The sequence below is a fragment of the Canis lupus genome, chromosome X (assembly GCF_048164855.1).
Source record: "Canis lupus baileyi chromosome X, mCanLup2.hap1, whole genome shotgun sequence".
In the NCBI taxonomy this organism is placed as follows: Eukaryota; Metazoa; Chordata; class Mammalia; order Carnivora; family Canidae; genus Canis; species Canis lupus.
Genome location: NC_132876.1, coordinates 99,653,240 through 99,677,647, shown reverse-complemented (window position 1 = coordinate 99,677,647; position 24,408 = coordinate 99,653,240). Strand labels below are relative to the sequence as shown.

The 24,408-nt window shown below is 44.7% G+C and overlaps 1 protein-coding gene across 1 annotated transcript; it reads right to left on the bottom strand.

Moving 5' to 3' along the window:
• Positions 1–8,745: 8,745 nt before the first annotated feature.
• Positions 8,746–13,607, bottom strand: NR0B1 (nuclear receptor subfamily 0 group B member 1). The gene is made up of 2 exons (XM_072815574.1): positions 12,401–13,607; positions 8,746–9,099 (listed from the first exon to the last, which is right to left on the bottom strand). Exons 1-2 carry the CDS (start codon positions 13,569–13,571, stop codon positions 8,855–8,857), a joined length of 1,416 nt encoding a protein of 471 aa, XP_072671675.1. The 5' UTR covers positions 13,572–13,607; the 3' UTR covers positions 8,746–8,854.
• Between the last annotated feature and the right edge of the window lie 10,801 nt (positions 13,608–24,408).

Genomic DNA, 24,408 nt, shown 5'->3' with positions numbered 1-24,408 from the left:
GGGCATTTTATATCTTCTTAAGATTTTTCAGATAAACATATGACAAACCTCTTGGTCAAACCTTGGGTCCCAATTTCTGTTTTTTTTTTTTAAGATTTTATTTATTTATTCATGAGAGACACACAGAGAGAGAGGCAGAGACACAGGCAGAGGGAGAAGCAGGCTCCATGCAGGGAGCTGATGTGGAACTCGATCCTGAGACTCCAGGATCACACCCTGGGCCAAAGGCCCAGGCTCAAACACTGAGCCACCCAGGCGTCCCCCAATTTCTGTTTTGGAAAATGTATCCATTGTAACTACAAACACCAACAGAGGAACCACCAGATTTGCCAACAGTCAAAAACTAAAAGTAGCCTTAGGTACCTGGATTTTAAAGATGTGTTAGATGTATCCAACAAAGTGTCACAGATGTACTTCCCCGTATTTTACTTTTGGTGCCAAACTGGAGGCGGCACAGTATAGTGATAGGAAGGTAGGAACTGAGATATACTTACCCTACAGGAGTACTTTACGATTCTAGCCATGCGTGCCTTCTGCTAGTGATGGGGTCCTGAAAAAGAGACCTAATTCCTGAGCCCTGAGTTGCTTATCTGGGATAAGACTTAGCTTGTAGAACTATTATAAGGATTGAAAGATAGACTCCATGCAAAGTACTGAAAGTAGAGCTTGGTACAACACATTTTAGCTTTTTTATTTGAAATATACTGCGGTTATTTGTATCCATGTGGTAGGAGTGAAGCAAACAATATAACTGTATGGGCTATTTTAGGTAAATCTGACATTCGGTTTATATTACAAGTTTCCCTTTTTCCTGCTTACTTTGTCCCCCATTCTCTGCTATTTATTATCTTCCTACTTCTGTTCTACTTATTTTTACATTCTGTTTTCTGTAGAAAATGTACATGGATTTTTTTTTCTCTTCGGACTAGTCTGTCACTCACTGTCACGTTAGTGGCCGTGTTTCATCATATATTACCCAACTGGAATACAAAAATGAGTCAAAATGGGGGTACCATCTACCAACGATGGGAACAGAGGGCAGCAAAAGAGTGGGGTCACCGCAGCCATCCAGACAGAATTGCGAAGTAGGCAGTTAGGTTCTGATGGCCTCTATCCAAAGACCTTCTTCTACCTATTGTCAGGCCCTCTCACCTGTCTCCCCCCCCCCCATTCATTCCACCAGCCTCTTCCATCCAGAAGGAAATTCCCTAAGGAGATCAGTCCAAAAATTCTCTTCTCCCTCAGTAGAGACAAAGTCCCATTTATTCAGTGCACCTCTTCTTAGCCATCAGTAAAATTCAAAAAGAAGGAAATGTAACTTAGTAATTGTTAAAGTGTGAACCTTTCCGATGTATTAGCAGTTGCAAAGCAGAATATCATAAACCAAACTCATCTTTACAGGTAGCATCAGCACCTTGTGTGAAGCATGCCCTACAGCCCTGTAACTGCTTTTCCTGTGCTGCAGGTGGACTTTCATCCATCACCCGTCCGGAGAACGTTTGGAGCTTCCTCAGGACAGCACTGCCTGCCAACCGACGGCTGCCATTTCTCCATTTCTGCCAGCCTTGTGTCCCCACAGCAGTGCTGATGAAATGCTTCAATAGTTTCTAGCACTTTGCCCTAAAAATTTTATGAGAAAAATAATCAAAGAACAAGAAAATGAAAGAGAAGAAGGCAAATGTCAAATCTACTGCAATGGAGACAATGATTGAAATCATCCTTCATGCCAAGAAGGACCCTCAGTGGACTCACATGCTGATCACAGGTTCAGCTACTGACGAAAAGAACGTCAATGAACGCACACTAGTAGCTGGACGTTAAAAGAGGACTCTGGTGCCGGCTTCTGCTTGAGGCACAAAGGAAACCACAAGCTGAGTGAAATTTAAAGTCATGATGGAAGCTGGAAATGTAAAGTTTACATGATTCTTAATCCCTCACTCACATCAAAGTATGGAAATTGGAAAGGTGAAAGGAATGCTTGACGGAGCCATTTGGGTGCTGAGTGTGGCCCAAAGGCAGAGTGGCCGAGGTGCTTCCCCTTCCAACTCGAGGCCACAAAAGGACTTTAAGGAGGTCACTTGTAGAGCTAATCAGAGACTGATGCAGTTCAGGGAATATGATGGATCAGTGTCTGACGCTCGCTGGGACATCTAAGGGCAACAGATGAGCTACATGAACCACAGAAGAACAGAGTACGGAACAGGTGGCTGGGGTGGGCAGCCACACTCTCAAAGCTCCCCAAAGCAAAAAAAAAAAAAAAAAAAAAGAAAAAGAAAAAGAAAAAGAAAAGTGTTCTCCCTTCCAGAGGGGGAAGAGAGGGAGAACAGGCATGCTGCCATGTTTATCTTACATCCTGTCCCAAAGACTTGCCTACTGGGGTGGAAAGACTTAGTAGAAGGAGCTGGAGAGAGCTAGCTAGCTGGGGACTGAAGAAGGAGAAGCCAAACTGGAAGGAATACAGAAAAGTTGCTGTCGGAAAGGGATCCAAAGAGATCAGGGTGGAGGGAAGTATAGAGAAAGTTTTCCAAATAATCTCTGTAAATACCCACAGGAGAGTCAACTTGAAACATCTGCTGTGGCCAGAGAAAACTGTAAGATTGGCATCAGCCAGGTGAGGACCCTTCTGTTTCCTCTTCCTCTTCCTCCTTGATGCCTTCCAACCCTGTGGTTCTCAGCAAATACAGAAGTATGACTAGAAACTACAAAGTGGGGGAATAGTAGAAGCCCCTGCTGTGCCTCTGTAGGCAGTTAACTCGGGAAAGTCTCAGACTGGAAAAAAAATGAGCTATCAACTTTCACTGGTTCTGAATCAATCATCAGTGGACTTTTCCCTCTCTGCAAGGAGCCAGTGGATGGAAATTGGAGGTTGAGTGAACTCCAAGGGGAAAAAATAGTTACATATTTATTTTCATTAAACTCTCACTGAAATGGAGCCTCTCCTTTAATTATGAATGCATGTAACACAACACAGAAGTATTAGCAGTGTCGGTGCAGAAACAAATTAACATAGCAAGCCTGGGAGCATTATCCTTAGAAAGGCCTGCTGGCAAGGTTGGCCCATGGCTAAGCCTAGAAACTACAATTTCAGGAGTATTCCCACTCTTTGCTGAGCGATAAGGGTGGATCACTGGGCCTAGATTGTTCGTACTGACAACGTGGCCTATGGTGAGCACCTGCTTCCCTGCTGGGAGTCTGGAGTTCTGGTACCTGCTAGGTAGATGGCGCTTATGTGACTAGCCCCTGTAAAAATCCTGCGCACTGAGTCTTCGGATGGGCTCCCCTGGGAAGAAACATTGCACACATGTAACTAAATTTTGTTTGGAGGTGGGTGGGGATGAAGCAGGAGAGTGCACCCTGGATGGCCTACCAGGGGAGGGAGCAATCATAAGGAAGCCTGCATGAGGATCCCCCCAGATTCCACCGGTGTCTTTTTCCTTTCTGTTCCTGCTGTATATCCTCACTGCATCACTATAAATCACCTTAGCTGTGATCACAGCTAGGTGCAAGTGCTATGAGACCATCTAGCGAAATATTTGAATGTGAGGTGGTCTTGCAGACCTCCAACACAATGGTGAAATTTGCTAACTGATGTTAACTCACTGAAATACAGCCATGGGGTTATCTTGGGGAAAGAGAGTGGGAGCAGGGAATGATGAAGCCCTAGTAGGTGCATGGCTGTGGAGTTACTTACCATGGTATGAAGCAGCAGCTGAGCTGTTGTTTGTGATCAAAGGCAAAAGTTACCTATGCAGTGTCAAAATAATCCATTCCTAGGAGAGGTGGCTCGCTGGATCCCCCAGCTATGTTGGGCTTAGGCAGGCTACAGTGAGGGAAAAGCAGCCACAGCCCAGTGTTGATTTGTCTCTCTCCTTCCTCTGGGCCAAGGCAGAAAGGGCCCAAACAGAAACATCAGTTTGTGGCTGCTCTCTCCTCTGAGTGGAAAGGAAAAAGGCTGGAGCAAGGCTTTAGATAAAGCAGAGGAAAAAAGAAAGTGAAAAAAACCACCCTAGCCATTTTTTTCAGCCTAGCTTCAAGAGCAGCTGTCCTGGGCCCACAGTCCTGCCGGGTTCTCCTGGAAGCCGTGATGTGAACCTTGGAGATGGTGAATTTACTGCTAGGGCTTTGCATAAAGTTGTAATGAAAAAAAAAAGGAATTTTAAATCACAGCTTTGCATTTTGTGGCTATTGCATCTGGATATACAACAGAAAACTAATGTAGAATGTCATATGCTTTTAATTCCATAAATGCTAGAGGGGTCTTCTTAACCAGGGAAAGCTGAAAACAAAAGCGTAAATGGGACACTGCTCCCTTGCTTGTTGTACAGGTGGGTGGATTGAAATCTAAACTCATAATATTGGAAACAGGTCTCTGCAACTGACAAATTTTTGCTGGGGTTTTGCCTACTGGATGGAGTCTCAAGAAAAAAGGAGCCAATGTCCAGATGCAGATACACTTTGGAAATTTTATAAAGCATTTTTTAATTTTGCTAATGAGTTATTAGAAAATCAGATTTCTGACCCTAGGGAGCCAATGATTTTCTGGCCCTTGGTGTGCATAGCTTTGCATGGCGCAATTTGGCCCCTACCACTGACAAGGTAAAAAGTGCATGGAAGAGCTTTGCTTGTCACTTAGACTTGGAACACAGGAGCCAGCCCTACAGGTCTCAGCTTTGCTGCTGCTTGAGGAAAAGCGACGGGTATTTTTGATTTACCGACTTCCCAGGTGCTATTTTTCTGGACCCGAGTCCAAGTTGACACCTGAGAGGCCTGCCCTGGACCCTTTCAGTGCCAGCACTACTTGCTCAACAGAAAGCAGACGCAGGCCCTGGAACTGCTGGGAATTGAGGACACCCCTCTATGGAGTTGTAGTTATGAACATGTGATGGATGCTGCCTAGACCAGCTGGGTCATTTGTGGATATCTGAGGAAAGGGCTTGTTCTCCAATGAGACTGTATAAAATGAAGCTGCAGGGAACTCCTGGGTAGCTCAGCGGTTGAGCTTTGGCTCAGGTCATGATCCCAGATTCCTAGGATCGAGTCCAGCATCAGGCTTCCCGCAGGGAGCCTGCTTCTCCCTCTGCCTATATCTCTGCCTCTCTCTGTGTGTCTCTCATGAATAAATAAGTAAAATCTTTTTTAAAAATATAGCTGCAGAAAGGTTCCTTGTTTCTGGTAAGGAGCCCAACTGCATTCCTAACCTGTGATTCCTGTTGAACACTGTGATTCCTGCTGCACACTGGGGGAGTGTGACTCTCTGCCCACCTCTGACGGATCAAATGCTGGGACCCCTTGGGGGTGGGATGAGTCACTGCTGTTGATTGTGTTCTGCTTTCCAGATTAGTTGCAATTTGCAAAAATGGCTTGACTGCCTGACTGTATGCCCTCACCTTTCTCCTGTTGTACACCCTTAGTAAGGCAGTTGGATCATTCAATGCAGCTGTCTCCAGAAAGGGATTGATTTTTTTTTTCTAGGCTGCTTGTTGGAAAAATGATCAGGACAAGAGGTCTGGGGAAAGGAGAGGTTACATAAACCCATTAAAAATATACTGAAAAAGGGATCCCTGGGTGGCGCAGCGGTTTGGCGCCTGCCTTTGGCCCAGGGCGCGATCCTGGAGACCCGGGATCGAATCCCACATCGGGCTCCCGGTGCATGGAGCCTGCTTCTCCCTCTGCCTGTGTCTCTGCCTCTCTCTCTCTCTCACTGTGTGCCTATCATAAATAAATAAAAAAAATTTAAAAAAAATATATTGAAAAAAATCAGGATTTCACCCTGAGCATTTCTTTGCCCTAATGACGGGCAAATAAGAATATGAATGGATTCTTCTGGTTAAGTAGTATAAAAATGTTATTCTGTGAAAATGCTTGTGTCCCTCTCGCACACAACTGTTTCAGACGAAATGTCTGGGCAAAAAAAAAAAGTGAAATGATTAGGAGAAATCATAAAGCTAGGATTAGTGAGTGGGACACACTGATGTTGGAACAACAAAACCTTGGTACATGGGAAGGCATGGGGCAGGGGATGGAGGTGGGGTGTTAATGATCTCTGTTTTCCAGAACTGCTCCCAGAAGCTATCCCCTCTTCCTGAAGGAAAACCACGCTGCCTGTGCCAGCTGCCCTGAGCGCTTCAGATCCCAGGGGGACTTCCGGGTCCAGGTCGTGGGCCACAGTGTCACTCTGAGCTGTGGGGTCCCGCACAGTCCTCACAGAGCACCTCCACATGCCCTCTCCACTCAGCAGGCCACGGACTAGTGTTGCTGACAGAACTCTCTGGGACTGACCACGTCAGGCACTTCCTCTGAGAGGCACCAGTGGGAGGCCTGAGGCAGGAGGAACCACACCAGCAAGCCACACCGGGGGCCCTGTTAGCCTCTACTGCAGTGCCTGGCCTGTGTGTGGTGCCTGAATTTTGTGAACTCTGTTTCCAGGGACACATGTACCCTCAGGGACTGTTTTTCTTGGATGTGGGCCCTGACCATCATGATGCTGCCTCAGCCCGGGAAGGCTTGGGGACAGCTTCATCTTACTGGCCAGGCTGTGCTGGGCCAGAAATGATCCCTCAGGCCAGGTTAAAGAAAAAAAGGTTCAAAAAAAAAAAAAAAGGTTCATACAGGAAGTTATGAAGGAAGCCAGCTGGCTTTCTAAGACAGAGCTTGATGGCTCGTGGTCTCTGTGTTAACTGCTTCAGTCCAGAATCCCCAAAAGGCATACATGAGATCAATACCTTAGGTTGGCCTCAGTCTGTTGTGTGGAGTCCTCCTGATGATAATTTTGTAAAGACATCTTGGCCATGGGCCCAGGGAGTGGGTTATGCGGACAAGTTAACATAGCAAGAGGGGGACTGCTGTCCTTCCAGTGGCCTCCTTGCTAGGTTGATCCTTGGCTGATATCTGGCAACTTTCGTTTGGGGAGTGTTCCTGCCCTTCCTTGACTCGTAAGAGGGACTCACTGGGCCTAAAATGTGCAAACTGTGGGGTTTATACTGAGCATTTGCTTCCTTTCTCTGTGTTTGGAATTTTGGTCCATGCTAGGTGAAAGGTGTCTATGGGAGCAGTCCCCAGTAAAAAGTCTAAAACCTGAGTCTCAAAGAGCTTCCTTGGGCAGAAATATCACATATGTGTTGCTGAATTTTCATTGCTGGGGAAGAGTTTGCTCTGGGTCGACCCCTGGTGGGAGAGAGAGAGCAAAAAGAAGCCTGTACATGGACACATGGATTCCTCCAGACTCGGCCAGCCTGGGCCTTCCCCCCTCACGATCAGGTTGTGTGTCCTTGCCACATCACCGTAATAAGTCTTGCTCTGAACGCCACTGTATGCTGTGTCCTGGGAGAACTTCTAACAAATCTGAATGGGGTGCTGATCTTGAGGTCTCCCAATACAATCACCAATGGAAGTGTCATATTTTCTTATCATACTGTAGATGCTCTAGACTATTTTGAAATTTCAATTACATCGATCACTGCTTTGAAATGAAGGTAGATATTAGACCTGCCACTAGTTTCCTACTTAATGTATTCATAAGGAAGCATATACATTATAGATTTTAAAGTTTTTTTAAAATTTGACATTTTTACTATTATATTTTGACATGATTGATTTCCTTTGTAATCCTACGTACGTTATTTGCTGCATTATTCTGAGAGCCTGATTCTGAGGCATCCAAGCATTTCCCATTTCCCTGGCTGCCAGAGGGGTCTGCGCAAAAGTTTAAGACTGCCTGCATTGGGTTAGTACCCTGGGCTTCGATGTATTAATCACTAACAGGAAATTTATTACCTATAAGTGAATAAACATTTAGTGCCCTAAGCTTTATCCAGGGAGAAGGAAGAACTGGTTCTACAGATTATTGTTGACTCTTGCTGCCCCTGTAAAGTCACTTTATGATTCTATGCCCTGCTTGTTCAACATGACAGTTATATATGTATCTGAAGGGTGAGATACCATTAGGGGTTTATAACAATGTTGCGCTTCCTAAAACTATAATGCCTCTTTATAGAATACAAGTTTCTTGTTGAACTTTATTGTATAAAGTCTCAAACGAAAATTCTGAAAATCTCTGACTTTACTTTCAGGTGTCTCTGTGATCACAGATTGCCACTTAACTCCAGTTGGTACAAGGACAGCCTTCTACACAGCCAGTGGAAGCGGAAGTGAAGAGAGAGCCAAGTCAACCCTTGCCAATCCTGACATGTCATAATATTAAATGTCCTGATGCCACCTCCAAAGGTAACTTAATTTTTGATTATGTTGGCTAAGTTTTTGATATTATTTTTTAAGGTTTTATTTTCATGAGAGACACACAGAGAGAGAGTGGCAGAGACACAGGCAGAGAGAGAGGGAGAAGCAGGCTCCATGCAGGGAGCCCGATGCGGGACTTGATCCCGGGACTCCAGGATCACGCCCTGGGCCAAAAGCAGGCCCTAAACTGCTGAGCCACCCAAGGATCCTCCCAGTTTTTTATATTTTTAAAGGCCTTGCTTAAGCTCTGAATTTTTTTTGTAATCAATGGTCAACATCGTAATGTTTATTATAATTTAGTATTATAAATTTGATTTTAGCAGATTCAATGGAGAGAGTCACTAAAGGTATGACAATAGCTTATTAGAGTAGTAGCCTGCTCCTTCCTTGGAGATGTACAGAGAAGTGTCACCTGTTGGCACATGTGTTCCTTCATGATCAAACAGTATGGATCAGAGGATTTTCTAATTGTCTATAACTAAAGTTTTTCTTTAATTGAATACAAAAATATGCATATAAAAATAAGAAAGTTTATTTGGCATTATTTTTTTTACACTCTTCTGCCTCTGGCTCCTTATATTTTTTCACGGTGAACTGCACCTGTGTGGCCCCCATGCCTTCATAACTTTGCACAGAGCATCTCCAGCATCATATCATCCATGCTGACCGAACCAATGATGGGCCTGAAGAATAGCTCCACGATGACATCAGCATTGACATATCTCAGCAGGAAGAGGGCACTATTCAGTTCGGTGAATCTGGCTTGGTATCCCCTGTGGGTCATCCTGATGTGGTCACTGAGTATCTGCTGAGCTCCCCACTGGAGTCCCTGAATGTACTTCACGCAATGAAGGCCTGGCAGGTCTGGAGGAGAAAAAGGGAGCAAAGTCTCTTTATTGTAGGTGAACAGCTCACTTGGCATCCTTTGCTCATCCGTTTCTGCCCCTTCCCACATTAAACAAGAGTCCAAAGCTTCCTGCTTAAGAGGGCTCTCTAGAACAAGGATAAAATGCCGCACTAGTTATAAGCTTTTAGAAGCAATGCTTGGGAGAGTGAAATACCATTTAGTTATTTTATAGGCACTGTGTTTGTATCCTCACTTTTAAAAACCGCTGGCCTTGAGCCAGCATATGCACATTTATTCACTAGGACAGTAGAGTATCATTTAATGAATTATGGCTCTAGTTCACTGTACACATAGGAAGACATTAAGATTACTTCAAGAAGTGAGCACCTTGACCTTTTACCTATGGGAAAGCAGGCTACTGTAGAATGACTACAGGTTTTGCCAGATGTCAAATATTTCACCATCTTCTGTAGAATTTCCCACAGCAATACCATGATTACCTAGCTGACGGTGGTAAACTTCACAGCCACAAATAGTGACTTGTGAGTCTCATTCTAATTGTTGGCCTATAGGCTGATTTTAGTCTTGAGTCCCATAGTAATTTCAGAGATAATACTGACCATTTAGCTCCTTGTAGCATGATTTCTGTCTTGGGGAAGATTGTTTAAAAACTGACTCTAATGAATATTGCAAAAGCATCTTTTTAAAAATACTAAACAAAGAGGTCTTTAAAAGCACTGTCTTACAGGCATTAAAAAGTTAAAAATATGCAAACATCTTCATTTTCAACAGGTTCAAAAGTAACTTTTCAAACAGGGAATGCTTGACCTTCTTGCAGGATAGTGTGATAACTCTGGTAAAGGTGAATGAAATACAATGTAGGAAAGATAATGTGCCTGTAAGTTGTATAAAGACTGTGGTAAGAGGAGGCTGCTTTTAAAAGTTCTTTGATCCTGCAGGACAGTAATATTACTGTAAAGTTCTTTAACTTGTATTTAAATAATGACCAACTTACTGTGCTGTTTAAACAATGTCAGTGAAGATGGCAATCGCTTTCTTTCCCTTTCCTATAAAATCCAGCAGTAAAGTATTTCAAAAACAATATGGTGACCAACAGAGTAGCAGGACCAGCCGATATTCTTTAAAAAATAGTAACAGGCGAGCCATTCCTATCATAGGCAAACATGTCTGATAAAGTGAGAATGAAATTAAGCCACATCTGTACTCCATATTCTATTTCCAATTGCCCCCCTCCATACATTACCCCCCTACTCCCTAAGGTCACTATCCAGACTTGAGACCCCATTTGAGTGGATTCCATTGATGAGAGGAAGAGGAGGCTTGCAAGAAGTTCCACCAGGACTGTGAAGCTCCTCTAGGTCTGGATTCATGGCTCCTTAAAACTTGAGTGAACTCCTCAGTTTCCGAGTCACTTTCCTCTGCTTTCCTACTATACTCTCCTTTTTTCACTGCACCCCCACCGCCTCCTTGCAAAAGGTATGCCCATAAAGTAAATCCAGGAAAGAGAAAATGTGGACAGATGGACTCCACAATTTTAAAAAGTGTTTAAACATAAAGATCAGAGGATTCACAACAAAAGGATAAACATCTAAGAAAAGGCACACACTTAGCAGGTGCATTTGTGTTGAAAACACACTTAGCTTAGCTGATTAAAGTCACAGTGAGAGGATTCAGAGAACTAGATAGAATAAGGGAGGTGTGTGTGTGTGTGTGTGTGTGTGTGTGTGAGAGAGAGAGAGAGAGAGAGAGAGAGAGAGAGAGAGAATGACCAGAGTATGCTAAACAGGGTGGAGGGAAAGAGGGAAACTAGTGGAATGTAAAGTTCAAGAAGCTGAGCCCCTGCCTTTCTTTTATATTCCAACAGAGCTAGGCACATGGTAGATGTTTAAGAACACTGGCTGAAAAAAAAAAAAAAAGAACACTGGCTGAAGAATGATCTGAAGAACCATCTTGGGCACTTACTACAAATGCGGATTTGCAGACCCTGGACCACAGCTACCAAATCAGAACCTCCAAGGGAGGAGCCTGGTAAGACTTTGAAAAAGTGCCCCCCTCCCCTTATGCACAGCCAAGTTTGGAAAACAACAATATAAGCAAAAGGTGACCTAATGTGATCCCTGGGATGAGCTGTGGTCTCTAGGTCTTGAAATGTGAGTTCTGAATGAAATATTATCCTATTAGATACTGCTCTGTGCCCTTTCACAAAATGCTAGGCAGGAGCATAACCAGAGACTCCTGGTGTTAGGGAGGGAAAAGGTGTGGAGGGAGCATTATACAAACTATCCCAACTCAAGCTGCCTGGAAACTTTGTGACCACTTGTGACCCTTTTGGAGGGATTCTGGTCAAAGACAGCTCTAGTAATGGCACATACTCAAGAAAAGGTGCTGGGTAGCCCATGGAGATGTTCTCTCATGATGTGGTTGGTGTGTGGGGGGCAGTGTCCAGCACCTAACAGACAACTTGAAAGTGTGTGCAGCAGACATCCCATGGGGGCTGGGAGATCCATGTTCCACGACTCACTGGCCATTACTGTGGAGTAAAGTCACTTGGGACTAGGTTACCTAATCTGCAAATGGGATGGAGTCAGGGTGAAGGGCAGAGGGGCCTGATGAGGAGGTCCCTAGGGTCTCTGCAAGTTCTAAAAGACAGTGCTCCTGCTGGCAGTCCCTAGTGTTTTTTCCCTGCCCCCTTAGTACCCTGATACGGACACACTGAGGAGGACATAGTCCAGCTGCTTAGGACCATAAACGTGATCATTCAGAAGCAGTCCCATGAAAGGCAAGTCCAGCGTCCTGCATGACAGTGACCCTGGGAGACACTCCAGGACTCCTTAACAAAGCTTTCCTTTCTTAGGAGCCTGAATAGATTTCCTTTCACAAAAAGTTGTAGTTCACCTCAGAACTGGGTTTCAGAAAGACAAGTGGCAGGATTTGCAGTGAACACAAAGTTGTGCGCTTTTTTTTTTATAGCTACACTACTGGATTTAAAAGACTAGAGGAGGACCAGCCCTGTGCCTTGATGGCACCAACTTTTCCTTAGTAACAGAAGGGGGAGAGAGATAAGTACTAAACTCCATCACCCAATCCCCCTGCTCTCTGTTTTGCGTCTGACAGCAGCCCACCCACAAGGAGTGCTTTCTGGAGTTCCCCCAACTCTGCTGAGTTACTCGAGATTCTTCGCTGGTTCCCCGACCCTCCCCTGACCACCGAAAACTCTTAAGTGCCTGTGCCTCGGCCAGCCGTTGCCCGGAGTTTTTCTGAACGGAGGAAAGCCCGCGCCCGAGGTCTCGCACTTACCCGGGTTAAAGAGCACGGTCCCCTTGAGGTAGGCGTACTCCTTGGTACTGATGTCCAGGCTCCAGCACTTGGCAAGGAAGCACTTGATGGCTTGGACTTCAGCGGCCGTTGGCAAACGCCCGGCCTCGCGCGGCGGTACCAAGGGGGGCGGCTGCGGGGTCGGAGGCGGCGGCTCGTCGCCCGCGGTCTCCCGCCGCCTGGTGGTGAGGATCCTCTGCAGCAGGCTGGGCTCCGAGGTCTCTACCGTCTCAAAGTTCAAGCGGTCCTGGGCCAGCTCGAGCAGGAGCAGCGGCGCCCAGCTGTTGCGCACCAGCACCAGCTGCTGGTCCAGAGGGAGCACCTGGAAGCAGGGTAAGTACTTGACAAAGCGCAGCGTCTTCAACAGGCCTGCCGAGGCGGCCTCGCAGACCACCTGTGGACTCTTGAGGGCCACTCGGCGCTGCGCGTCACACCGGGGGTCCCACCAGGGGGCCGCGGGCTGCATCTCCCGAGCCGCGTGCGTCTGCTTGGCGCTCGCGGGCAAGCGGTGGAAGATGCTGCCGGGGCGCGGGTGCTCGTCCCCGCAAAAGCAGCAGCGGGACAGGTACGCCACGGCCTGCCGGCCCGGCAGCTGCTCTCTGCCCCCCGGGCCCTGGGCGCTGTAAGAGCGGCCCCACCACGCGCCCCCAGGCCGCACCTCGGGCGTTTCCGGCGCCACGTGCGTCTGCTTGGCGCTGGTGAGCAAGCTGTAGAGGATGCTGCCCTGGCGCGGGTGCTCTTCCCCGCAGAAGCAGCAGCGGTACAGGAGCACCGTGGTCCGCGCCCCCGGCAGCGCCCCTCGGCCCGCCGCGGGCTCCGCGCCGCACGAGCAGCCCCAGCACGCGCCCCCCAGCCGCGCCTCGGGCGCCTCCGCAGCCGCGCGCGTCTGCTTGGCGCTCGTGAGCATGTTGTAGAGGATGCTGCCCTGGCGCGGGTGCTCTTCCCCGCAGAAGCAGCAGCGGTACAGGAGCGCCGTGGTCCGCGCCCCCGGCAGCGCCCCTCGGCCCGGCGCGGGCTCCGCGCCGCACGAGCAGCCCCAGCACGCGCCCCCCAGCCGCGCCTCGGGCGCCACCGGGGCCGCGTGCGTCTGCTTGGCGCTCATGAGCATGTTGTAGAGGATGCTGCCCTGCCACTGGTGGTCCTCGCCTGCCATGGCCCGCGGTGCCCGGAACCCGACTCTGTCCGGTGGCGGCCGCCTGGGATCTATTTATACCAAGCGCGCACGCACGCGCGTCGGCCGTCTCCGCCAGGGCAAGGGCGCGGAGGGGGGCGCGGGCGCTGTGCTCGGGAGTGTTCGCCCTTGACCTCAGCGGTTAAAAAGGGGCAGATGCTCCTTAAAGGCTGAGAATGAAGCGGGGGCGGAGGCATGGGAGCTTCTGGACACTCCGTTCCTCTCGTTCCACCCTTCCCTGCCTCTGGAAGGCAGAGCGCAGAGGAGGTAGCAGATAATCCGGGGGCAGGGTTCCAACTCTTTTCACTGAAACCAGGCATCTCGTTTGCTCCCTTTATTGGAGGGGCAGGCGCGCCTCATTAAACGGGGACCATCTATTTCTATGCCATCGTTGAATACTTTCATTAAGTGCTCAAACTTTCTATGACTTATGTTTTCCATATGGATGGGGAAGTCTCGTTTTCAGGGAACTTGAAAAGTAAAGACCACGGACCAGCGATAAGAGCATTGCGTGGTAACTTGCTAGAAATGCCCCACCTCGGTCTCCAGCCAGACCTTCTGACTCTGAATCTGCATTTTAATGAGGTTCCCGGGGCGGGAGGGGAGTGGGGGTTGCATGCCCTTTACATTTTGAAAAGCGCTGCTTTAAGGATGCAGTCATAAGCGTTTTGTTTGATTCAGTTGATATTCATGAACACCCACTTTATGTATTAAAGAGCAAGAGCGACCAGGATGTAAAAGGGGCTAATATTTGGGGGTTATAATAATCGCAGGTGCTAAAAGGTTACTTCAGTGAGAACTTTGGGTTCTTCTAAAAAGTATTGCCTTGGGTAGTCGTGTAATTAATGTTTCTTCTCACACCCCTCCTACCTCAATAATGAGAAACACGGGTTTCAGGAAGCCTGGCTCCTTTGTTTTTTTTTTTTTTCTTTTTCTTTTTTTAAAAGATTTTATTTATTTATTCATGAGAGAGAGAGAGAGAGAGAGAGAGAGGCAGAGGGAGAAGCAGGCTCCCTACAAGAAACCCAATGTGGGACTCGATCCCAGATCCTGGGATCACTCCCTGGGCTAAAGGCAGATGCTCAACTGCTGAGCCACCCAGGCGTCCCAAGCCTGGCTCCTTTGATCCTCACTGGCCACACAGCCTCCTTCCCTGAGTTCTATACAGGCGCTGAGATCAGTGGGTCTTTCCACATCACCACCTGCCCCCGTTGTGTAACTGTTTCACCAACCAGCTGCTTAACTTCAAACTCACAACCCTTTAGTTTTCAGATTCCTCATCTCTAAAATGGGAGGTTTGTTTAGTGATTTCACGGGTCCAGGGCTGAAGACTAATGTGTACCAGTTGCCATAGGATCATCTTTCTCCTTTTGTAGTTTCTCTGGGGCCTGGAATTCTGAGCATAAGAGGAATACCTAGGAGACACTGATTTGCATTCAACCTGAAATTTTATTCTGCCTGTGAGGGGCCCTACAACACAAAGGTTAAATCTCCAGCACTGGCACCAGATTGCCTCAATTCTAATTCCTGCCCTCACTCTTTCTAACTCTATGGCCTTGGGCCGTGTATTGGTTTCCTATTGGTGCTGTAACAAATTACCACAAATCTAGTGGCTTAAGGCAACACAAATTTATTATGTTATAGTTCTGGAGGCCAGCGGTCTCAAATCAGTTCCACTGGGCTAAAATCAAGGTGACATTCCTTTTGGAAGCTCCAGGGGAGGATCTATTTTCTTGCCTTTTCCAGCATCTACAAGCGGCCTGTATTCCTTGGCTCCTGGCCACATCACTCTTACCTCTGCTTCCATCTCCATTCTTAGTCTTTTAAAGATCCTTGTAATTGCAGTGGGTAAAGCCACATAATCCAGAATGATCTCCCCTTCTCAAACTTTGTAATTAAATTACATCTGCGAACTCTCTTACCATGTGAGATAATATATTCCCAGCTTCTGAGTGTTAGAATATGGACACCATTGGGGCGGCATGATTTAGCTTTTCACAGGACAGTTCCTTAAGCACCTGTGCCTCACTTTCCTTACTTGTAAAGTGTAGACAATTAGCAGACACAGACAATTAGTCTGTGAGATCATTTCCATACATGAGTTACCCCATGTAAAATATTTGCCTGGTACATGATAAGTGTGGGATGTATCAGCCATTGTCCCCCCCCTTCCCTTTTAATATCATGTGGGATAACTTCAGGGTTGGTTAGGAGGTGATGTTACACTAGCACTGCCATTATTCCATCTCTCCTAGGGAAGCCCACCCTCACCTTCAACCCAGAAGCTGTCTCTTTTTTTTTTTTTTTTCTGCACGTCCACATGTCTTGGCCCAGACTCAAAGCACTGCATGGGCCATCTGGTCCACAATGATAATATACCTTGGAAATGTTATCTCCTTGTCCATGTCATGCCATTTCCAATATTCAGGCTACTATTTGAGGTATTCTGATTGGTACTTCAGCGATCTTCCTGATTGATGAATCCCTGCTGTCAGCCCTGCTGAAAAACCTGGCCTACCACAGTCCCCACCTTAAGTTGCCAGAGATAGTTACTTTTTATTAGGTCATCCTATATTATTTTCTTCCAAATACTTATTAGAATCGGATATGATGGATTGATTCCATTATTTGTTGTTTGTTGATTGTATCCCTCCATTAGTATAAAAGTCCCACGAAGTCAAGGACTCTGTGTTCCAGCAACTAGAACAATGTCTGGCATACAGTAGGTGCTCAAACGTATTTGCTAGCCAACTGTATCTTTAGAAAAAGAGGAGAAGGTTATAGCTTGTTCTTTCAACACCAAGGGCAAGCATTCCCACACGACTATTGTTGCACTGACCCTGGAGGGAGGAGAAATGAGCAAGCTCTGCAGGACTGAGCATTCTGGAGGCCCTTTTTTTGATACTTAGAGTGTTACAGGCACCATGGGAAAGTAACAAGAGGACCAAGTTAACAGTCAAAAGGTACTCGTCCACTCTCAAGATAAAACAAGTCCCTTAACTTCAGCCTTCATACTTGTGAAATGGGGAAAATTCTATAAACCTATATTCACAAGTCCACCCTGTTCTTAGTCCTACAAGAGTTACTATTATTTTTTTCCTCTCAATATAGCCCTTGAGAGAAATGTTTGCTGACCTCTTCATTACATTGAAAATATAAAGCAATGGAAGTTTCTACTTCTTATTCAATTTCAGAACATTTAGCCTTGCTTTAGGCTTCTTTTTACCTATGACATCAGAAAAAGTACGATAAACTATTTTATTTTTTATGTAAATTCAATTTGCCAACATAGAGTATAACACCCAGTGCTTTTCACATCATGGGCCCTCTCCAAAGCCCAGTGCCCAATTACCTCATCCCCTCACCCACCTGCCCTCCAGCCACCCTCAGTCTGTTTCCTGGAGTTAAGAATCTCTCATAGTTTGTCTCCCTCTCTGATGTTGCCCCATGCAGTTTCCCCTCCTTCCGTTATGGTCCCTTGCACTGTTTCCTGTAGTCCACACATGAGTGAAACCATATCATAATGGTACCCTAGCCCTCTATAACTCAAGGGTATTCCTAAAACTCTTCGTCTTGCCAACTATATTTTAAAAGATCCTAGTTAGACTCATATTTTTTGTTTCTTTAATCATTCACACCTTGTATGTATTTGATGCCTTTGCCTTTGACTATCAGACATCATCTCAAATTGAAGCTCCAGTACAGTGCTGAAAACCATGAACTTGTAGCATATTGGTTATAATTCCTCTTCTTTCCCAGAAGCAGTCTTCTGATCTTCTTACTCATGTTTTTCTTGAAGTTGCGATCTTCTATTTGCAACTCTGAAGGACTTTCTAGGTTCTTTGGACTATTTCTAAGGAGAGATTGCCTGCTTGTCCTTCACAAGTATTCATCCTTAGAAATGTCAGGAGACAACTGACTTCATCGTTCTGCTTTCCATTTTTCCCCCTGAACAAATAGCTCCTGAGAAACAAAATCATCCAAACACATCAGTGCAGAAATTTGCACCAAGTAATGCCAGCCTGCTGGTTGCTACGGGATTAGTGAAGACATAACCTTCTAAGGCAGGCACGAGCTTCTTCATTTGATTTGTTCCGTGTCCTCGGACCTCTGTGACAGCTAGACAAAAGGACACTCATCAGCTGCACCTGTCATGTGCTGAGTTTGTCCACAACTGCAATTGGGATATTTACACTGAGTCATTGTTCGGTGACCTTGGCCAGTTGGACACCTGCTCTGTAGAATCCATTATCTGTTCCAACTCAGGGTGGGAGTAAAGCTGCTCTGCCTGCTTGAATGCAGCCTTCAACTTCAAAGTAATGCACTTTTCACTAAAAGGATGTAGGAGTGTAGTATAGGTGGGGATAAAGCCGGGTAAAATGGTAAAACTGACCTTTGCACGGCAAGCTGCTCTTGACCTAGGAAGGCACGACAATCTGAAACCTGATGCGACTTTTCAATCCAGGCTTAAAAGAGCTGAAATGCCTCAGAATTCAGTACCTTCAGTAAAGAGGTGACAGGGAGTAATAGTAGTGTTTTCCTTATTCTTCAAGGAAAGTGTTGAGAAATACTACTTTAGAAAAATAGTGGCTGATGAAATCCAAAAGATAGCCTCCTTATTTTCCTTCCCAAGACCCAGAACATTGAAAACTCTGTCTGTGGAAGAATTAATAGGCTTTAGGTGCTGACTCATGAAACCCCTAAAGAAAATCAAATCATCATTATTTATTTCCTCCAGATGAGCTACAAAGAAGGTAATCCACTGCCTTAGGGGTCACCTAGCTGCTGAGGTGGAATAATGACACTTACACTCACAATAATTCTGAAAGGTTCTAAAAGCAACTTTCCAAATCAGTCAAAGGACCACTAAATTTAAGGAAAAAATGTTCATCAAATCAATTAATTTTACTGCATCTACCAATTTTGCATTCATCCCAATACCAGATGTTGATCAAATTATCTAATTAATAAATTCAGACTAACAGGTTGAAAAATGATTGCCTCTTTGGTTCACAGGCTTTTAGAATTGATTGGACTGGTCAGTTTGGGAATCATTGCTCCATTGGTGTGTCCACATAGCTACGTCCCCTAATGGTGATGGTAATTTTATTGCACACTCCTGTTTGTGTCAGGGTCTGGAACTGTTGTAATATCTCCCACCCAAGAAATTGCTTTCTTTTTCCCTCTTTCCTGACTTCTCTTAGCAAGTTCCTCCTCACGACCAGTGTGCCTAGAGTACCTTGTAAAGTGCCTGGCATGTTAAAAGTATGCACCAAACAGCTGCTAAATGAAACAGTGAGTGAAAAGTTTCTTCCACACCTACAGATCTCTTAACTCCACCTGATTGCCCAACTTGCTCTCCTTTGCTGTGATTCTGGGGGTTTTAACAGTCTTTCCATTCCTGAGGGAAAGATCCTAGGTCTCTTCTGCCAAATACCAGCTACCTTTTTTTAACTACTCTGACTACTAGTTTGATAATCTCAAAAAAGAGAGTGAATATATAATCTGTGTTTACAAGTTGTGGAAGGTAGGAAATGATTAACAGTACCTCATCTTGCGAGATATTACAGTTAAATTGCAATTTCTTTAGGTTAGAAACCTCAGACTGTGCATATATTGCCCACTTAGATCACAATAAGTGATACATTGCCCAACTTAATCAAATCTGTGATGAAATTCTCTGTACATGTACATATCAAATACATTTGAAATGAAGGATCCTGAGGTTGATAAATCATTCAAGTTTACAGTTAAATGGATTTAATGCTCATAGTGCTGTAAACCTAACTGCTTTGTCTGAGGTTACAATGACAGACATACGAAGAACAAAATACATGTGAATGGATGTAGGTGAATTTCTTTGCAGCAGAGCCGAATGCTGATCATGAAGAAAATCAGAACCTTTATTTCCAAACTGATGTTTTTGCCATGACAGGTATGGCTGAATTATTTTTAAAAAGCTGCCTTAGCTCAAGTTCTCTGAAGTAGGCACTAGACAAAGACCATGCACGTCTTGGGGATATAATTGACTGGTGAGGATGTAGGAAAGGTGAAATTGGGAATGAGGGAAGGCCAATGTCAAGGATCATTAGTGAAGTCACTGCTATGAGCAACAGAAGTAACTCTCCCAGGGCCTCCCAGAACTGCCCACCCAAAGAGGGAGGCAGCACTCTTTATCCATTAGTTTCCAGTCTCCAAGGTTAAATGTTGTTACCAAGTTTCTGCCAGTATCCATGGTGTTGCAAAACACAGCCTGAGAAAAACCATAGCCTGCATGGAACTAACCATCTACCCACCTTGCTTGGATTTGAATCGAACTAACCGTCCACCCACCTGTGCTTGGATTTGGATCAGAGATATGGATGAGAACATACAAGGCAGGGAGTTGAGATGTCTGAGAGAGAAGTTCTTAGCCAGTCATCCTTAACTCGCTGCCCTGAGGTCAATGACAGCCAATACGGGAACTGGCTGAGGTGAAGCACCTACCTCAGCACTCTTATGCTGAGCTTGTTCACCTTTGAAAACCATATTATCATTTTGTCCCAAGATGTCCAATTCTTTAGGTAGGTAAGGCTTGAGGGGGGAAGCATGCAAGAACAATTACTCATCGTTGAATAATGATTTATCCTGACTGAACCTTTAGTCAATGCCATTACCAGCCATTCTCCTATAGATAGTCTGGGGGGGGGGGGGGAGACCCCTACTAGTTATCAGCAAAACAAAAAAATTTCACCAGATAGGTACAACTTTTTTTTTGCAAAAGTAGAGGTTGTAGCATTATATATATGTATGCATTTATATACATGTGTATGTGTGTGTGTGTATAAAATCTTTTGGGATTTTATGAATACTTTGACATTAGCCACAGATTCAAGATTTTTCAGTCTATTCAAAGTTTAAGCAAAGCCAGAACCTTCTCACAGGCTCGAGGCATGGCTAGACAGGGATATTCAAACTATATTGCAGGGGCATGTTTCTTGAAGCTTTCTGACCTGTTGCACAATATGAGTTATCCTTAACTCATATCCTGCAATTAACCTAGTAGCCAGTTTTATCAACTTGACTGTCAAAGTGTATCTATGATTCAACACTTGCCCTCACTGTAATCACTACACCCTGGCTCAAGCCACCATCTTGACTGATCTTCCCTCTTCGAATTAGCCTACTCATTGGTCTCCTGCTTCCATGCATTCTCTGCCTATTGCAAGTTCTCCAAATAAAGAATGATGCCTAATGATGAGTGAAATTGTGTACCTTTCCATCATACTTTTAAAAAGTTTAGTGGTAGGGGCCATTGCTTTTCCAGTCTTACAGGACTTGGACCTGGTGCTCTTTCTACCTCCTATGTGTCACTCACAGTGCTCTACCTACATGGCCTGTGTGACAGTCCTCAAACCTGCAGCCTCCCTCATCTGGATTGTTAAACATCCTCCTTCAGAAAATCATGTGCTTTATTCTTTTAACTTCTGTTAGGCTTTGTTCAAATGTCATGTCCTCAGAGGGGCTCTCCCTGCCTGACTTCTCAGTCTAAAGTAGCACCTCTGCCTCTCTTTATCCTTGCTGCCTGCTTTGTTTTTCCTCTTGGCCCTTAACGTTAAATGTATATTTACTGGATTGTTTGTTTACTGTTTGCCTCTCCTGTGAGAGTATACATTCTATAAGAGTAGAGAATGAGGCATGCACTGTTACGTCCAGGCACCAGTAGTAGTGCCTGGAACATGGCAAATGATGAATAACATGGACTGCTCACTCTCCACGTTTCCCGGACCTGATTGCCTGTCTGGAATTTCTTTTCATTCTCCCATTGACTGAGCAAGCTACTACACGAACAGTTCCTTGATCACCTGACCTATCCAGCAGCCTGGTCCTGTTCTCTGCCAGGTAGAAAATGCCAGCCTTCTCAGTAGCTTTTTCCTGTGTTTTCTGGGTCATATTTTCCTCTGCCCTGCTTAATCTTTCATGTAGCCATATCTTCCTTACGCCTTCCAAAAATCTATCCAAATCTCTGTTCTGTAGATTGTTTTCTTTCAAAGCTTTAATGGATTTATCTCATCTGTACCACTTATGCTGCCATTTCAATTGGATTCTATGAAAAGGGATAAATGTTATATGTGTTCCACTTAATACCTTGAGCCATAGCCTCTTGATTAACAGTTTATTAAGCACGAAACTGTTAGGACTCTGTGTTTTTTAAAAGTGGTTTCATGTGGGACTTAGCCAGAAATGGTCTCGAGCCCACAAAAGTGGTCTGCTAACATTCAGGATAGTGGAATTTGGTTTATAAGCTGGTAAAATGACACTGTCCAGTGCCACTCCTGGGATCTTCCTCCAGCTGGAGTCTACTGGATAGAAGTAAAAGGTGCCATTAGGGACCAAACTCTAAACTTTCATTCAATAACCATTAGGCAGCATTTGAACTGGACATTCCAGATATAAGAAAGGACACACACAAATAAGAAATTAAGCTTTCATTAACAATACTGCTAACATACACCAAAACTGGAAGTACTATAAAGTAATAAAAATAGAATTTGACATTTACATTGGATCTAGAACTGTACGTGGTGTGAAGAAGGTGACTTTTGTGTTACTGGCATCTTTTAATTTTCCAGATGAACTTGAATCTCATTATAGACACCCCCTTTTCAGAGAGAAAAGGCTATTCTAAATGGCCTCTAAATATTAAGCCCCTCTGCAGGCATTCTACATGGGTTTACCTTGTTTGGCATATAGTAAGTGTTAACATGACATTTTTAGTTATAATTATACATTGATTTGTTTGGCATCTTTTAAAGTTCTTTGATGAAGGGTCAATACAGCTTAGCCTTTCAGATATCAGTACCATCAAGCCCTGTTAAAAGGGTAAATTGTGTTATGCAGTGTTTCACTACATTTGGCTTTTGATTAACACTCCATCCATTACTTCTAAGGTAGAAGGGATGGCTAAACAGTGGGCATATGCTTAGTCAGAATTCCAAACCTAGCCCTGGAATCAAGGGGGGAGGGGGAGAAAATTGTTCCTTGATAATCACAAGTAATAATGTTTTCTTTACAATATCCTCAAATGGTTTTGTAACAGGGATAGTAACGGTTCAGTAAGTCCTGGCTACACAGTGTATGGTCCTCAGACCAGCAGCATCAGTGTCGTCTTGGCGTTTGTCAGGAATGCAGAATTTCAGGCCTTGCCCCAGACCTGCTGAATCAGAATCTGCATTTGAGCAAGATCCCCAGACGATTTGCACATTAAACCTTGAAAATCACTTCATAAATCTCTGCTTCTCAGATTTGGCTGCTCTTTGGTATAAAACTTGGGAGTTTGAAAAATTACTGATGACAGGATTCCACCCCCCAGAGATTCTGATTTAATTTGTATGGGCTATGACCTGGGCATAGAGAGTATGAAAAGCTCCCCAGGGAATTCTAATGAGCAGCTAAGTTTGAGAATCATTGCTCTTAAAAATAAAACCCAACATTGTGTTCATAATGCAAAAAAAATACTACTAATAATAATGAGTAGGAAGAGGAGTAATATTTTGAGCTAATAAAGTCTTCTGAGGGGTGCCTGGGTGACTCAGTCAGTTAAACATCAGCCTTCAGCTCAGCTTATGATCCAGAGTTCCTGGAATCGAGCCCCACATTGGGCTTCCTGCTCAGTAGGGAGTCTACTTCTCCCTGTTCCCATATCCCACTCATGTTCCCTCTTGCTATCTCTCTCTCTCAAATAAACAAATAAAATTTTTAAAAAAATAAAGTCTTGAGAAAGCACAAAGGAAAGAAAACATGGAAAGTGTAATCATTGAAAATATTTTGTCCCATTTTCACATTAATGGTGATGAGTTTATCAGATTAGCAGAACAATGAGGAGATAGAGAAGAAGTGATGGGACTTAAAACAGGGGGTGAGGTATCATAAGCTAGACCCTAGAAAGCACCAGAACACAGGATCTTCAATAGCAAAGGTTCAGTACATAAATGAGTGTGCTAAGCACCAAGTTTACCTTTGCAAAGTTGAGACCCCAGGAAATCACAAGTGGTTTCTCTGCCTTGTTGATGGTACTCATTCATACACATCTAAGGAATTTATGAGAAAAAGGGAGATAGGCCAGGTCTTAGCACTGCCTTAGTTCAAATCCTCACATTCTCTTGCTTGTTGTATAGCACTGAGCTCCTGACTGGTCTCCTTGCCTCTCATCATCCCACTACCCCATTCATCTTCTAAATGCTTCCAGAGTGATCTTTCTAAGGTATAATTCTGATCCCATTAACCCTTTGCTTGAAAAAGACTCCAAACACAACTCACTGCATGAAACCTCACCTCCTTAGCATAATGGGAGGGAACGAAGATTTATTGAGCATTAGATACTTCCTTTGTTCTTCACACCAAATCTGTGAGTTAGGTGTTATCAATCTGCTTGTACAGATGAAGAAACAAAGATTCTTTTTCAAGGGGATAATACTAATGGCAGAGACAAAATCAGAATCCTGATCTGCCTGTATTTTCACCACCTCCCTAGCATGGTGTTCAAGACCCTTCATAATCAAGCTTTCTGGATTCATTGCTCGACTTCCCCCCCATGTTATAGATGCCTACACAGACATTATACATCCCCCAAGCACACCATGCTTCTTTCTGTTTCTTTAAAAATTAATCTTCTTTCACACCTCTATACTTTTGGACATGGTATTTGTTTCTAGAATGTCCTCCTTTTAAAAAAGAAACTCTTTTTTTAATAAATTTATTTTTTATTGGTGTTCAATTTGTCAACATATAGAATAACACCCAGTGCTCATCCCGTCAAGTGCCCACCTCAGTGCCCGCC

Coding starts and splice junctions, on each gene's coding strand:
- NR0B1 (XM_072815574.1), bottom strand. CDS start 13,571: ATGGCAGGCGAGGACCACCAGTGGCAGGGCAGCATCCTCTACAACATG. Junction 9,100..12,400: donor GACCGTGCTCTTTAACCCGG/GTAAGTGCGAGA, acceptor TTTCTCCTCCAG/ACCTGCCAGGCCTTCATTGC.